At 38.1% G+C, this 17,658-nt stretch overlaps 1 protein-coding gene across 10 annotated transcripts in view; it reads left to right on the forward strand.

Annotated features, from left to right (window-relative positions):
- Positions 1-9,144: 9,144 nt before the first annotated feature.
- The window catches only part of map7b (microtubule-associated protein 7b), a 36,743-nt gene continuing 28,229 nt past the window's right edge, over positions 9,145-17,658 (forward strand). For 3 of the 10 annotated variants that reach the window (XM_051960882.1, XM_051960886.1, XM_051960887.1), the window contains exon 1: positions 14,786-15,603. In XM_051960882.1, coding sequence (XP_051816842.1) covers positions 15,459-15,603 — 145 coding nt within the window. In that variant the 5' untranslated portion in view covers positions 14,786-15,458. Of the gene's footprint in view, positions 9,419-14,784; positions 15,604-17,658 lie in introns of those variants that run through there. The other 7 variants (XM_051960888.1, XM_051960891.1, XM_051960890.1 and 4 more) reach the window with 6 other exon arrangements.

Genomic DNA, 17,658 nt, shown 5'->3' on the forward strand with positions numbered 1-17,658 from the left:
TAAGATTATTAGTATTATATTAGTATAAGACTAGGACTAAGACGGACCAGAGGCAGCTGGAGGCTGTCGCTAGGCAGAGAAACCTCCAGATGGATGTTAGAGGAAGTAAACCAGGAGGAAGCATGGATTTAATTTAATTTAATATTTTAGCAAAAGACTAGGATATTTTTGGATCATTTGAAGCAATTTTGTGTCATTTAAGGCATTTCTGTGTCATTCTGGAACATTTTTGTGTAATTTTGGGCAATTTCTGTGTCGTTTTGGGAACTTTTTTGGTCAATTTTGGATGATTTCTGTCATTTTGAGCAACTTTTGTGTCACTTTGGACCATTTTACATATTTTTTTTTTTTTTTTTTTTTTTTTTTTCTTTTTTTCTGTTTGTCTGCAAGTCCGCTCAAAAAATGACACCAACCACTCATGGTGCCACTGCTTAAGCTTCATGTGCAATTTTTTTTCTTCTTTGTGACTGTGACCATCACCGGCCCTCATGGCAAATTAACCTATCATGTTTATTTCAAGCTGTTTTCTACATTATGCCATTGAGGGCTGTGCACACCCAAGTGAAACATAAAACAAACACAGGACAGACAGAAAGGTGAGGCATAGACAGTGTTCTAAGAGAAAAGGTGCATTTTATTTGTTTGTACTCTTTAATTCATACCTTAAAACCATTTACAAATCTAAAACCCTTCACAAACACCTAATACGACAAAGTCCCAACGGATCAATCATGAAGATGTCAGGAGGCCACAAGAAGGATAGATAGAGCAGAGTGAGATCCACAGACACTAACCCAGCAACCTCCACTGACTCAGCAACCGGAGGAACATTACATCGCACATTACATATTTTTATGATTTTGTTTTGGAGGAATCATGTTCAAGAATGAATCCAGACATGATGGATGAAGGAACCTCAACAGAGAACGTGGAACTGAAGGTCCAGTTCTAATGAAAATATTCTGCTGCTGAAGGTCTGGTTCTGACGGAAACGTTCTGCTGCAGAACGTGGAACTGTTCCTTTAAATTCCTGACCCAGATTCCACAGCTGGCTGCTGCTGAATCAGTGGAGCTGAAGCTGGACGTGAGCAGAATGAAGAAAGATGGAGGTTCCCCCGACAGCAGACGGAACCCAGTCAGCTGGTAAAACACCACGACACCCAGCAGAACTAGAACATCAGACACCAGAACATCAGACACCAGAACATCAGACACCAGAACAGAACATCCATCACCAGAACAGAACATCCACCACCAGAACATCCACCACCAGAACAGAACATCCATCACCAGAACATCCACCACCAGAACAGAACATCCACCACCAGAACAGAACATCCACCACCAGAACATCCACCACCAGAACAGAACATCCACCACCAGAACATCCACCACCAGAACAGAACATCCACCACCAGAACAGAACATCCATCACCAGAACATCCACCACCAGAACATCCACCACCAGAACAGAACATCCACCACCAGAACATCCACCACCAGAACAGAACATCCACCACCAGAACATCCACCACCAGAACAGAACATCCACCACCAGAACATCCACCACCAGAACATCCACCACCAGAACATCCACCACCAGAACAGAACATCCACCACCAGAACAGAACATCCACCACCAGAACAGAACATCCATCACCAGAACAGAACATCCATCACCAGAACAGAACATCCATCACCAGAACATCCACCACCAGAACAGAACATCCATCACCAGAACAGAACATCCATCACCAGAACATCCACCACCAGAACAGAACATCCACCACCAGAACAGAACATCCATCACCAGAACATCCACCACCAGAACAGAACATCCATCACCAGAACAGAACATCCATCACCAGAACAGAACATCCACCACCAGAACAGAACATCCACCACCAGAACATCCACCACCAGAACATCCACCACCAGAACAGAACATCCACCACCAGAACAGAACATCCACCACCAGAACAGAACATCCATCACCAGAACAGAACATCCATCACCAGAACATCCACCACCAGAACAGAACATCCATCACCAGAACAGAACATCCATCACCAGAACAGAACATCCACCACCAGAACAGAACATCCACCACCAGAACAGAACATCCACCACCAGAACATCCATCACCAGAACAGAACATCCACCACCAGAACATCCACCACCAGAACATCCACCACCAGAACATCCACCACCAGAACAGAACATCCACCACCAGAACAGAACATCCACCACCAGAACATCCATCACCAGAACAGAACATCCACCACCAGAACATCCACCACCAGAACAGAACATCCACCACCAGAACAGAACATCCACCACCAGAAACAGAACATCCACCACCAGAACAGAACATCCATCACCAGAACATCCACCACCAGAACAGAACATCCACCACCAGAACATCCACCACCAGAACAGAACATCCACCACCAGAACAGAACATCCACCACCAGAACAGAACATCCATCACCAGAACAGAACATCCACCACCAGAACATCCACCACCAGAACATCCACCACCAGAACAGAACATCCACCACCAGAACATCCACCACCAGAACAGAACATCCACCACCAGAACATCCACCACCAGAACATCCACCACCAGAACAGAACATCCACCACCAGAACAGAACGTCCACCACCAGAACAGAACATCCACCACCAGAACAGAACATCCACCACCAGAACAGAACATCCACCACCAGAACATCCACCACCAGAACATCCACCACCAGAACAGAACATCCACCACCAGAACAGAACATCCACCACCAGAACAGAACATCCACCACCAGAACAGAACATCCATCACCAGAACATCCACCACCAGAACAGAACATCCACCACCAGAACAGAACATCCACCACCAGAACAGAACATCCACCACCAGAACAGAACATCCACCACCAGAACAGAACATCCACCACCAGAACAGAACATCCATCACCAGAACAGAACATCCATCACCAGAACATCCACCACCAGAACATCCACCACCAGAACATCCACCACCAGAACATCCACCACCAGAACAGAACATCCACCACCAGAACATCCACCACCAGAACATCCACCACCAGAACAGAACATCCACCACCAGAACAGAACATCCACCACCAGAACATCCACCACCAGAACATCCACCACCAGAACAGAACATCCACCACCAGAACAGAACATCCACCACCAGAACAGAACATCCACCACCAGAACATCCACCACCAGAACGAACATCCAGCCACCAGAACAGAACATCCACCACCAGAACAGAACATCCACCACCAGAACAGAACATCCATCACCAGAACATCCACCACCAGAACATCCACCACCAGAACAGAACATCCACCACCAGAACATCCACCACCAGAACAGAACATCCACCACCAGAACAGAACATCCACCACCAGAACAGAACATCCACCACCAGAACATCCACCACCAGAACATCCATCACCAGAACATCCATTCAGTTTTTTCTTCCTTTCTGACAGCCAACCAATCATCTTCAGGTTCACATTTTTTTTCAAAGACGCTGATCAACATTTTTCTGACATTAAAGGACAACAACACTAATAAAACGTGTGTTTTGTAGCTCCGTTATAAAGTAAAGAGACGTAGTTTTTTATCACATTTATATTGAATCATTCATTGAAACCTCCTCCAGCCTCACACATAAATACTACATCACACACTTTGTGTGTGTGTGTGTGTGTGTGTGTTGTGTGTGTGTGTGTGTGTGTGTGTGTGTGTGTGTGTGTGTGTGTGTGTGTAAATCCGTTTAACTCCACTGACTCCATTCAGACTCCAAGTTGAAAAACGTGAAGAAAAAAAACCCAAACTGAATGATTTCACCGGTTTTACAAATTTGTTTATTTCATTGATTTTCCTGATTTATTTTGCTCGTTTAATGTTTTGTAAAATATTTTAGCAACATTAATGTTTTGGATTCGTTGTTCTTCTTTTTGTTTGTTTATTATTTTGTCTTGGGGTTTTTTGTAAATCCACTACCAACTACTATTTTCTGCACTTTTTTTATAAACCTTCACTGACGGGTTTGTTCCTCATTCATCCTGATACAACATTTAAAATCTTTAAACTTTTCAAATATGTTGGAGACATCTTCATTATATTTTTTTCTCAACATTTTCACAACTTCTGTTTTTATTTTAGTATTTTTTATTCTTCTTTCTTACTTTTCTAAAGACATTTTGAGGCATTTCATTTTGAGAATATTTTCATCATTTATTTTTTTCTTTGAAAAAAAAAAGCTGTTTCCTACATCAGATTACACTTTGTTGCATTTTTGTAATTCAATTAATATATTTTTTAAACAATTTTAAGGTTTTCACAGGTTTTTTCAGGTATTTTGTGATATATTCTTTGCATTTTTTTTTACAGGTTAACACATTTCTGAATTCTGTCCATTTTGGGTCTTATTTACATTTTAGCTTTTTTTTTTTTTAAATTGACGTTGTGGAGAAATATTTTTCAAAAATTATTTTCAGAATATTTTCAATTTCTTAACTGAATTATTTTTTGAAAAAATCCTGCTTTTTCTTAGTTTTCTTGAAATGTCATTTATATTTCTGAAGATTTTGAAAGTTTTCGAATGTTCATACGTCAGTCATAACCTGATTTATACAGCATTACACAATTTTGAGACATTTTAGAGATTTTTCCTTATACTTTTTAATATATTGTTAACATTTTTATAACTTCTGTAAATTTTTGGATTTTATTAAATTTTATTTTTTTATTTTACATTTTATCTTTTTAAAAAAAATATATACACACACACACACACACACATATATATATATATATATATATATATATATATAGAGAGAGAGTTTGTAAAACAATTAGGATGTTTTCTGAATTTATTTTTTCTTACATTTTTTTGTAATTCCATATATATTTTTAGAAATATTTTTTAAGGTTAGGTTTTTGCGATTTTTTTCTTTACGTTTTCTGATAATTTTATGACTTCTCTTATTTTTTGGAATTAGGTAATTTTTATTTATTTATTCATTCATTTATTTTTTCAAAGACATTGTTTTTCATTTTTAGATTATTTTCTAAATTGAATTTTATATATATATATACACACACACACACACACACACACACACACACACACACACACACACACCACACACACACACACACACACACACACACACACACACACACACACACACACACACACACACACACACACACACACACACACACACACACACAACACCCCACACACACACATATAATTTCTTTTATTGTCTGTTTCCTTGTATTTTTTATAATTCCATTTATATTTGACATTTTTCAACATTCTTGTTCTACTTTAATAACAAATCTCCACCTCAGCAGCTCTGATTTCACCAAACGTTCCCGTTTTCTTGTATTTTTAAATAACTTTTACTGAATGTCAGAAATATTTAATGCTAATCAAGTTCACTTTTACAGGAAACAATGAACTGCAGCACCTTCAGATTTCCATTAATATTAGACATGATCACTGCTTGTTAATGTTCTTCTCCTCAGATGTTTAGCAGACGGAGGTTTTCTATTTAACACTTTTCAGCTCCACTAAGCTGCAACACGACAACGGCTGGAAATGAGACGACAACAAACAGCGAGTCGACAACAACAGCAGGATTAATGCAGGATTTAGTTTGATAGCAGCATTTAGTGACGACACACAACCACACGTCTGCTGCATTTCTACTGGCTCTGATGACATCACTGACACACAACACAGTGTGTGTCTGCTTTGACAACATGAGGGAACCCTGGTGGGTTCTTTTTGTCTAGTGTTTAACACACAAAACGACCACAAAGAGACACAAAACGACCACAAAGAGACACAATGACAGAGACACAACATTACCATAGTCACAACATTACAATAAAGAGCCACATAACCACAAGCTTGATCCATCTTTGTTCAGCTTTTTTATATCAATATTTTTCAGGTTTATTCTGATGAAAAACTTCCTGTCTGAATCCTGATCGCTGCTCCGCCTCCAGCAGACAAATCAAACAGCTGGTTGCCATGGCAGCAGCCATCCCAGCACCAATCAGGAGGCGTTTTACTGCAGGACCAGCAGAGATCTGATCAAACATCTCTGAGTTCTTTAATTCAGTCTGATGGAAGCGTTTCATTGATTTTATGTCAGCAGAACAATCATCTGTGGTTTACCTTTAATCAATCATGCTGTTTATGTTTAATAAATCTTGTTGTTAATCTTTAATAAATTATTGACTGTAAAATGCCTCTTATTGATTTATCAATGAATCCTGATGAAGACCTCCTGATGAATGTTCATGAATCAGAGATGGTAAATTCAGGAGGAGGGCTCCCTCTGCTGGCGAACTCACACCTCTACTGACATTATATAATAGTAGTATATATTTAGAGAGATAACATGTTAACGTACTTTATTTCAGTATTTCTCCTCCCACATATCAGAGGAAATATTCTACTTTTCAATCCACAACATTTATTCTGCCCTAAATCCCAATTGGAGATTTAGCTGACAAAAATATAAGAGTATCCAAAAAATACATTATACATATATATATATATATATATATATATACACACACACACACACACACATACACATACAAATCATAAATATTTAAAATTTAAATATTTAAAAAATATAAGAATATCTTTAAGAATTAGAGCATATTAAAAACTTCTCAAAACATCATTCACAAATATTATTAACTACCCAAAAATATATTAAATACAGAGAGAGTATAAAAGTGTAATATATTAAAGTAGTTTACCAACAAATATAAACAATATTGTTAAAATAAAGATACCAAAAATAATCCACAAATAAATATCCAAAAATATAAATAAAAATAGAAAAACTACAAAAAAATCAAACATAAAAAGAAATGTAAAATATTTACATAAAATTTGAAGATGTAAAAACATACAAAATGATAAAAACAAAATAAAAAAATACTATATTAATAATATTCCTTAAAAATTTTAGCTTTTTAAATTTAACTTTTTTTTTAATCAGACAACAACATATCAAAAATATATGAAACATCAAATGTATAGAGTAAGCAATTTTTTAAATTAAAAAATATATAATTATTTAAAACGGCAACAATAACTTACTTAAAATATTTTCAAAATATAAATAAACTACAAAACCAGATGAAGGTCTGTAGACTAAAACCAGATGAAGGTCTATAGACTAAAACCAGATGAAGGTCTATAGACTAAAACCAGATGAAGGTCTATAGACTAAAACCAGATGAAGGTCTAAAGACTAAAACCAGATGAAGGTCTGTAGACTAAAACCAGATGAAGGTCTGTAGACTAAAACCAGATGAAGGTCTAAAGACTAAAACCAGATGAAGGTCTATAGACTAAAACCAGATGAAGGTCTAAAGACTAAAACCAGATGAAGTTCTATAGACTAAAACCAGATGAAGGTCTATAGACTAAAACCAGATGAAGTTCTATAGACTAAAACCAGATGAAGGTCTGTAGACTAAAACCAGATGAAGGTCTGTAGACTAAAACCAGATGAAGGTCTAAAGACTAAAACCAGATGAAGGTCTATAGACTAAAACCAGATGAAGGTCTAAAGACTAAAACCAGATGAAGGTCTATAGACTAAAACCAGATGAAGGTCTATAGACTAAAACCAGATGAAGGTCTATAGACTAAAACCAGATGAAGGTCTATAAACTAAAACCAGATGAAGTTCTATAGACTAAAACCAGATGAAGGTCTAAAGACTAAAACCAGATGAAGGTCTATAGACTAAAACCAGATGAAGGTCTATAAACTAAAACCAGATGAAGGTCTATAAACTAAAACCAGATGAAGGTCTGTAGACTAAAACCAGATGAAGGTCTATAGACTAAAACCAGATGAAGGTCTATAAACTGAAACCAGATGAAGGTCTATAAACTAAAACCAGATGAAGGTCTATAGACTAAAACCAGATGAAGGTCTATAGACTAAAACCAGATGAAGGTCTATAGACTAAAACCAGATGAAGGTCTATAAACTAAAACCAGATGAAGGTCTATAAACTAAAACCAGATGAAGGTCTATAGACTAAAACCAGATGAAGGTCTAAGACTAAAACCAGATGAAGGTCTATAAACTAAAACCAGATGAAGGTCTAAGACTAAAACCAGATGAAGGTCTATAAACTAAAACCAGATGAAGGTCTAAAGACTAAAACCAGATGAAGGTCTAAAGACTAAAACCAGATGAAGGTCTAAAGACTAAAACCAGATGAAGGTCTAAAGACTAAAACCAGATGAAGGTCTATAAACTAAAACCAGATGAAGGTCTATAGACTAAAACCAGATGAAGGTCTATAAACTAAAACCAGATGAAGGTCTATAGACTAAAACCAGATGAAGGTCTATAAACTAAAACCAGATGAAGGTCTATAGACTAAAACCAGATGAAGGTCTAAAGACTAAAACCAGATGAAGGTCTATAAACTAAAACCAGATGAAGGTCTATAGACTTAAACCAGATGAAGGTCTAAAGACTAAAACCAGATGAAGGTCTAAAGACTAAAACCAGATGAAGGTCTAAAGACTAAAACCAGATGAAGGTCTATAAACTAAAACCAGATGAAGGTCTATAGACTAAAACCAGATGAAGGTCTATAAACTAAAACCAGATGAAGGTCTATAGACTAAAACCAGATGAAGGTCTATAAACTAAAACCAGATGAAGGTCTATAGACTAAAACCAGATGAAGGTCTATAAACTAAAACCAGATGAAGGTCTATAGACTAAAACCAGATGAAGGTCTAAGACTAAAACCAGATGAAGGTCTATAGACTAAAACCAGATGAAGGTCTATAAACTAAAACCAGATGAAGGTCTATAGACTAAAACCAGATGAAGGTCTATAAACTAAAACCAGATGAAGGTCTAAGACTAAAACCAGATGAAGCTGTAACTTCTTGGTGTTTTGTGGTTTCAGGTGTCTGCATGTAGGACTTTCCTCCTCCAGTAGATGTCCTCATTAACCTTCTGCTCTCAGACCTGAACCTGTCCTCTTTCTGCACTTTGTCCCGTTTCAAAACTCAGCAAACAAACTTTTCAGAGCAGAACTTCTGAACTTCTCCTCTTTCCTTCATCTCCGTCCAGCCGGACGCAGCGCTGCTCCTGGATCAGAACCAGGACCAGGACCAGAACTTTCCTCCGTGTTTTTAGGACCAGGACTTACCTCCGGTGTGCTCTGTGTCCCTGAACCCGTGCTGGGCCCCCACCTGTCCGGGGGAGGGGCTCCGGTTCCTCACGGTTCCTGCCGCTGATCCCGTCAGCTGACGTCAGGAGAAATGGCGGAGCAGGACGGCAGCGACTCATCTCCGGAGTCCCAAGGTGAGTCCAAAGCGGAACTTTACCGACGAACCGCCTCCCGGAGCGGCCTGCAGCCCGCCGAGCTCCGGGCAGGTGGACCGGGCAGCCGCGGCTCGTCTGCCCGGGTGTGGGCGCTGAGGTCCGGCCAGGCTGAGGGCTGAGAGCCGGAGCCGGTCGGCCGGTCACGGGAGAAGGATTAACGATCAGCAGAGTCACCTAACCGGCAGCTAACCGGCAGCTAACCACAGCAGCTACACTAACAGAATTAAACCAGCTCCGGTAACTCAGCCGCTGTTTGACGCAGTTCTGCGCTTCTTTCCTGCGCACCTGTTGCTCTGATGAGGAGGAAGAACTAGAACAGGTAGAGCAGAACAAATTAAGGAGAACAGGTGGAGCAGAACTAGAACAGGTGGAGTAGAACAGGTGGAGCAGAACTAGAACAGGTGGAGTAGAACAAATTAAGGAGAACAGGTGGAGTAGAACTAGAACAGGTGGAGTAGAACAAATTAAGGAGAACAGGTGGAGCAGAACTAGAACAGGTGGAGTAGAACAAATTAAGGAGAACAGGTGGAGTAGAACAAATTAAGGAGAACAGGTGGAGTAGAACTAGAACAGGTGGAGTAGAACAAATTAAGGAGAACAGGTGGAGTAGAACAAATTAAGGAGAACAGGTGGAGCAGAACTAGAACAGGTGGAGTAGAACAAATTAAGGAGAACAGGTGGAGTAGAACTAGAACAGGTGGAGTAGAACAAATTAAGGAGAACAGGTGGAGCAGAACTAGAACAGGTGGAGTAGAACAGGTGTTTTATTTCTTCTAGAACTTGTCTCTGAGCTGCATGTTGAATTTTATCCAAAATTTTTTTTAAAGCTTTGTCTAACGCTTTAATTCTTTTATTTTGTTAAACATTTGAATAGTCAAACTTCCTGTTTCCTGTTAGCTTTTATCTCCATTTGTTTATTCAGTAAAATATTAATATTTATTATTTGACATAACTTTTAATATTTAAACCATCAGAGAACGTTGAACTCTAAAAATGAAGTTTCTGCTCAACAGGAACTAAAAATAAAAGAAATAATTCATCAGTTTTAACAACTTTTAATGAATTAAGTTCAACTAACAAACTAAAGTCAGTTCTAGAACTAGTCTGTCCTCTAAAGTCAAAAATATTTTAGATAATTTAATTATTGGAGCAGAAACACAAGTTTTAAAGTTTAAAAAGTGAAGCTAAATTCTTTTTAATTTTAGGAAATTCATTCATTTGACAGTAAATTTGGTGGTGATTAACTTCTTATTTTGTATTTGAACACAAAGTATTTAAATATTTAACAAAAACAACAGATTCAGTTTTATTTTGTTCAGAAAAGTTGAAATTCTGACGTCAAGATGAAGAAAAATACCAAAAATTCAGCACAGAGGCTCTGGTTGTGGAGATTTAGAATCTTTTCATGGAGAGTTCATGTTGTTTAGATTTTTATAAGGACTGAGTCTTTTTGAGGATTTTATTTCTGAGTGTGTTGATTTTGTGTCTTTTTGTGGTGATAGTGTGTCTTTTTCTAAGGATTTAGTCTTTTTGAACATGTCTCTGGTTGTGGAGATTTTTCCTCTTTTTGTGGTGTTTGTCTGTTATTGAAGGGATTTTGTGGTGTTTTGTGGTGATTTTTGTGTTCTTTTCCAGGGTCTAGTTTGTGAGAATTTTTCATTTTCTGTGACGATTTTCAGTCTTTTTGTGGTAATTTTTTTGTGTGTGTGTGAATTCTGCATCCGTTACTGATGTTTACATTCGTTATTATGGGGATTTTGTGTCATTTTGTGGTGATTTTGCATCAGGTAAATTTGTGTCTTTATAGTGTTTTTGTGTCCATTTCCAAGAATATCGAGTCTTTTTGATGGTGTTGTGTCTTTTTGTGATGGTTTTGTGTCTTTTTGTGGTGGTTTTGTGATGATTTTGTGTCTTTGTGGTGACTTTGTCTCTTTTTGTGGTGACTTTGTGTCTTTTTGTGGTGATTTTGTGTCCTTTTCTGCTGATGTCTTTGGTTATTTACATCTAGAATCTTTTTATGGTGTTAATATCTCTTAATAGAGAGATTTTTGGTTGTTTCTTGGCTGTTTTGTGTCTTTTGTTGTTATTTCATGTGGGTTTTTTTGTCTTTTTGTGATGGTTTTGTGCACTTTCCCAAGTATTTAGAGTGTTTTTGAGGATTTAGCCTTTTTTGTGTGATTTTGTGTCTTTTTTTGTGATAATTCTGCTTCCTTTACTGAGGATTTTGGGTCTTTTTGAACATGTTTCTGGCTGTAGAGATCTGGAATCTGTTTGTTCTTCTTTTGTGTCCTTTTCAGAGGATTGTGTGTTGTTTTCTGAGGATTTCAGGTCTTTTCCATCATGTTGTGTGAATGAGGACACCTGGAGTCTTTGTGTAGTTTTTAGAATCTTTTTGTGGTGGTTTTGTGTCTTTGTGGTGGTTTTGTGCCTTTTTGTGATGATTCTGTGTGTTTTTGTGTCTTTTTGTGCTGGTTTTGTGTCTTTTTGTGATGATTTTGTGTGTTTTTGTGTCTTTTGTGGTGGTTTTGTGTCTTTTTGTGATAGTTTGTGTCTTTTTGTGATGATTTTGTGTGTTTTGTGTCTTTTTGTGGTGATTTTGTATATTTTTGTGTCTCTTTGTGGTTGTTTTGTGTCTTTTTGTGGTTGTTTTGTGTCTTTTTTGTGGTGGTTTTGTGTCTTTTTGTGGTGGTTTGTGTGTTTTTGTGGTGATTTTGTGTATTTTTGTGTCTTTTTTGTGATGGTTTGTGTCTTTTTGTGGTGGTTTTGTGTCTTTTTGTGGTGGTTCTGTGTCTTTTTGTGTGTTTTGTGAAGATTTTGTGTCTTTGTGGTGACTTTGTGTCTTTTTGTGGTGACTTTGTTTCTTTTTGTGGTGATTTTGTGTCTTTTTATGGTGGTTTTGTGTCTTTTTGTGATGATTTTGTGTCTTTGTGATGATTTTGTGTCTTTTTGTGATGGTTTTGTGTCTTTTTGTGGTGACTTTGTGTCTTTTTGTGATGATTTTGTGTCTTTTGTGGTGGTTTTGTGTCTTTTTGTGGTGAATTTTGTCTTTGTGGTGATTTGTGTCTTTCTGTGGTGGTTTTGTGTCTTTTTGTGATGATTTTGTGTCTTTGTGGTGATTTTGTGTCTTTTTGTGGTGGTTTTGTGTCTTTTTGTGGTGGTTTTGTGTCTTTTTGTGATGGTTTTGTGTCTTTGTGGTGGTTTTGTGTCTGTTTGTGGTGATTTTGTGTCTTTTGTGGTGACTTTGTGTCTTTTTGTGGTGACTGTGTCTTTTTGTGATGATTTTGTGTCTTTTTGTGGGGACTTTGTGTCTTTTTGTGGGGACTTTGTGTCTTTTTGTCATGATTTTGTGTCTTTTTGTGGTGGTTTTGTGTGTTTTGTGGTGACTTTGTGTCTTTTCATGGTGATTTTGTGTCTTTTTGTGGTGGTTTTGTGTCTTTTGTGCATTTTTGTGTTGTCGTCATGGTGTGTGTGGATGAGGACACCTTTCAGTCTGTGAATGTCGCTGATCGGTCAGATGGAAACTCACATTCATGTGATCCAGACGTACAGTGGACCTCCTTTTAGAAACATGAGGTTTGAGCTGTTGTGTGTTTGTGATGCTAACATCTATCTGGTGTGTCGTTCCTGTAAAACATGAGAAGAACGCTTAAAGAACACATGTGGAACCAGCATCTGTTCCAGAAGCTTCTAAAGTTTCCTCCGTTTGTTCTCACGTCTCCTGAAGCAGAAAAACTGAGATTCAGCAGGAAACCGGTTTGTGTTGTTGTTGTTGTGTGTCTGTGAGGAGGGTGTGTAGCTTCAGGTTAAATGTTGTTGTTTTCTTTTGTGGTGATTTTGTGTCTTTTTGCGGTGTTTCTGTGTCCTTTTCCATGGATTTTGAGTCATTTTGACTATTTTGTCTCTTCGCGGTGGTTGTGTGGTTTTTTTTTGGTAATTTGTGTATTTTTGTGTCCTTCTGTGGTGTTTTTGTGTCCTTTTGAGTCTTTTTGATGGTGTTGTGTCTTTCGGGTTGATTTTGTGTCTTTGTGGTGATTTTGTGTCTTTTTGTGGGGATTTTGGTTTTTTTTTTGATGATTTTGTCTTTTTTTTGTGGTGATTTTGTGTCTTTTTGTGGTGATTTTGTGTCGTTTCTGCTGTTGTCTTTGGTTATTTACATCTAGAATCTTTTTATGGTGTTAATATCTCTTAATAGAGAGATTTTTGGTTGTTTTGTGGTTGTTTTGCATCTTCCAAGGATGTTGAGTATTTTTGACGGTTTTGTGTCTTTTTTTTGTGTGGCAATTTTACATCTTTTAGTGGTGATTTTGTGTTTTTTTTTATGTTTTGTGTCCCTTTCCAAGGATTTTGAGTCTTATTCGGGAATTTATGTCTGTTTTGTGGTGATTTTGTGTCTTTTTGTATCTTTTTTAATGTCCTTTTTCAAAAATTTGACTTTTTTTGGTGATTTTGTGTATCTTGTGATATTTTTGTGTCTTTTTGGAGCTTTTGTGTCTTTTTGTGGTGACTTTGCATCAGGTTAAACATTGTTGTGTGTCTGTGTGAGAGGTGTGTAGCTCTCAGGTTGTGTTGTTGTGTCTGTGTGTGGAGGCGTGTAGCCCTCAGGTTGTGTTGTTGTGTGTGTGTTGTGTAGCAGCAGCGTGTGTTGTTGTGTGTGTGTGAGGAGGGTGTGTATGTGCAGGTTAAAGTCTGAGCGTTGGCTTTCAGCTGCAGGACAAAGATCAGATTCTCCTCCTCAGATCACAGTTCTTCAGCTTAAACTCTTTACATCCAGTGAATGTTTCTGGTTTCTATTCATGGCTTCACGTGTTTAATGTCGACTTTGTGTAGTTTTGTGGTGATTCTGCATCGTTTTGTGGAAACTTTGCATCCTGTTCTGGAGTTTTTTGAGTCTTTTGAGTAATTTTTATGGTGATTTCACGTGTTTATAGTAATTTTCATGTGTGTGTGGTGATTTTGTGGTGATTCCGTGTCTGTGTGTGTTTATTTGGAGTCTTTGTGATGATTTTAGATCAGAATCATCTTCATGTTGAGATCAGCTCCATGCTCCTGAAGATGATTCACGTCACACAGTTCTGACTCCGGCTGTTGTGTTGTTTATTATTGTTGTTTATTATTGTGTGTTTGTTGTGTAATGATCCGAGGTTGTGTTACTGCAGTGAAACAAACGGCATCTTTTTTTTTCCAGAATCCTTTTCACAGCTGGTTTGTCTTTAAGTGTTGGGGGGCGGAGCTACACACACACACACACTCACACACAGACACACACACCAGTGTGTCATTGGTCCATGTGCTGCTGTTGTCACGGAAACGCTGAGTCAGATCAGACTCACCTTCCATCCCTGAATATTTAACACTGATACCTGTGTGTGTCTGTGTGTAGCAGTGTGTAGCAGTGTGCGTGTGTTTGCAGTAGAAGTTGTGTCAGCAGCAGTGTGTCTCCTGTGTGTGTCTGTTGTGTGATTGTTGTCATAACTTTGCAGTAACAGTGTAGCAGCAGCAGCAGTGTGTGTGTTATGTAGCAGCAGTGTGTGTGTTGTGTGTGTGTATGTTGTGTAGCAGCAGTGTGTGTGTTGTGTAGCAGCAGTGTGTGTGTTGTGTAGCAGCAGTGTGTGTGTGTGTTGTGTAGCAGCAGTGTGTGTGTTGTGTAGCAGCAGTGTGTGTGTTGTGTGTGTGTGTGTTGTGTAGCAGCAGTGTGTGTGTTGTGTAGCAGCAGTGTGTGTGTTGTGTAGCAGCAGCAGCTCTGCAGGATGTCGTGGATTAAACGTTATTTTCTGATCCAGACTTTCTGAGCTCCTCCTCACTGCTGCTGAACCTCTCAGCTCCCTGTGCGTGTCTGTTTGTGTGTCTGTTTGTGTGTGTGTTGTGTCTGGTTGTATCTGTAGTTGTGTGTCTGCTGTCGGTCAGAGCAGCAGTGATGTGCAGCAGCAGGACAGCAGCTGTTAGCTCCGTTAGCTGCTAACAGCAGGGTTAGCCGTTAGCCGTTAGCCTCAGGGGGATCATCCGGTCCGATGGGTCCAGGATGGAGACGGGTCGGGCTGCAGGCTGGAGGCTGAGGAGGGGAGGCAGCAGGTCTCTGATCCCAGGTCTGTTCACCATCACTGAGGAGGAGGAGGGTCAGAGACGAAGAGCAGCTCAGAGGAAGAAGAAGAAGAAGAAGACGACAGGTAGAGATGGAGGTCAGAGAGTTAAACTGAGTGTGAAGGACTGAAAAAAGAACAGAACATCTGGAGATCAGAGTGTATCAGCTGCTGATCCTGCGTCTGTCAGGGAGTGTTTGAGGTTTGCTCTGATTTATCTCCTTTGTTGGTGATTTTACATGTTTTTTCCTATTTTCTCCACTTTTTGTGGTGATTTTACACCTTTTTTAAGTGATTTTGTGCTTTTTTGTGATGTTTTTCTGACAGCACTTCATTTTTGGTGGTGTGTCGTGTTTTTGTGGTGACTTTGCACCTTTTCATGGTGTGTTTGCATGTTTTATTTTTACTTTTTATTGAAATGATCAGAGCAGCTGCACAAAATTATCCAATCTGTCAGCTCCTGATTTTCAGTCTTTCATGGTGATTTTGTACGTTTTGTCATCCTGTTTGGTAATTTTGTGTGTCTTTATGGTGATTTCTCATCTTTTTCTGGTGCTTTTGTGTTTTTATGGTGATTTCTCATCTTTTTCTGGTAATTTTGTGTGTTTTTATGGTGATTTCTCATCTTTTTCTGGTAATTTGTGTGTCTTTATGGTGATTTCTCATCTTTTTCTGGTGCTTTTGTGTTTTTATGGTGATTTCTCATCTTTTCTGGTAATTTTGTGTTTTTATGGTGATTTCTCATCTTTTTCTGGTAATTTTGTGTTTTATGGTGATTCTCATCTTTTTCTGGTAATTTTGTGTGTTTTTATGGTGATTTCTCATCTTTTCTGGTAATTTTGTGTGTCTTTATGGTGATTTCTCATCTTTTTCTGGTGCTTTTGTGTTTTTATGGTGATTTCTCATCTTTTTCTGGTAATTTTGTGTGTTTTTATGATGATTTCTCATCTTTTTCTGGTAATTTTGTGTTTTTATGGTGATTTCTCATCTTTTTCTGGTAATTTTGTGTGTTTTTATGGTGATTTCTCATCTTTTCTGGTAATTTTGTGTGTCTTTATGGTGATTTCTCATCTTTTTCTGGTGCTTTTGTGTTTTTATGGTGATTTCTCATCTTTTTCTGGTAATTTTGTGTTTTTATGGTGATTTCTCATCTTTTTCTGGTAATTTGTGTTTTTATGGTGATTTCTCATCTTTTCTGGTAATTTTGTGTGTTTTTATGGTGATTTCTCATCTTTTCTGGTAATTTTGTGTTTTTATGGTGATTTCTCATCTTTTTCTGGTAATTTTGTGTTTTTATGGTGATTTCTCATCTTTTTCTGGTAATTTTGTGTGTTTTTATGGTGATTTCTCATCTTTTTCTGGTGCTTTTACATGCTTTTGTGGTGTATTTGCATGTTTTCTGACAATTTCTCATCTTTTTCTGGTGATTTTGTGTGTTTTTTTAATACTTTCCATTGAACTGACCAGAGCAGCTGCACACATTGATCTGATTCCTGAAAATCAAACTGCAGCGTTTCTGTTTCTGGTGTGTTTTTGTGGTGATTTTCCATCATTTTTTGGAAGCTGTTTGCCTCTTTGTGTGCAGATTTTTCGTCTCTGAGGTGCAGTCGTATCTTTATCTGCTGATTTAGTCTTTTTTTGGTGATTTTGTGTCTTCCAGGTGGTTTCTGGTGATTTTGCGTCCTGTGCATGTTGTCGTGAAGGTCTGTGTTGTGTTTGCATGCTTTATGCGTCTTTGATGGTAATTTGTCTGTATTTGACTCACTGAGGTGATTGTGAGTCTTTATCTGGTGATTGTGTCTTTTAGTGGTGTGTTTCTGTGTTTTTGTGGGTTTTCTTGGAGAACAAAGAGCACATCAGCGAGAATAGAAGTATAAACTGATTATTTTGTCTTCGGTGTTGACGTCTTTTTGCATTTGCTTCAGTCTTTGAGAGGATTCTGCGTCTTTTCATGCAGTGCTTGGATGTTTTTAGTGTAGTTTTGTGTCTTTCATTGGACTAATATTGATCTGTGATGGTTTTGCTTGTTTTTATGGTGACTGAGCATCTTTTTTGTGGTGATATTGAGTCTGTTTTGTGTTTTCATGGTGGTTTTTCCAACTTGTGGGTCTTTTTGTACATCATAGTGAAATAATAAGAACA

The sequence above is a fragment of the Acanthochromis polyacanthus genome, chromosome 16, assembly GCF_021347895.1.
Source record: "Acanthochromis polyacanthus isolate Apoly-LR-REF ecotype Palm Island chromosome 16, KAUST_Apoly_ChrSc, whole genome shotgun sequence".
NCBI lineage: Eukaryota > Metazoa > Chordata > Actinopteri > Pomacentridae > Acanthochromis > Acanthochromis polyacanthus.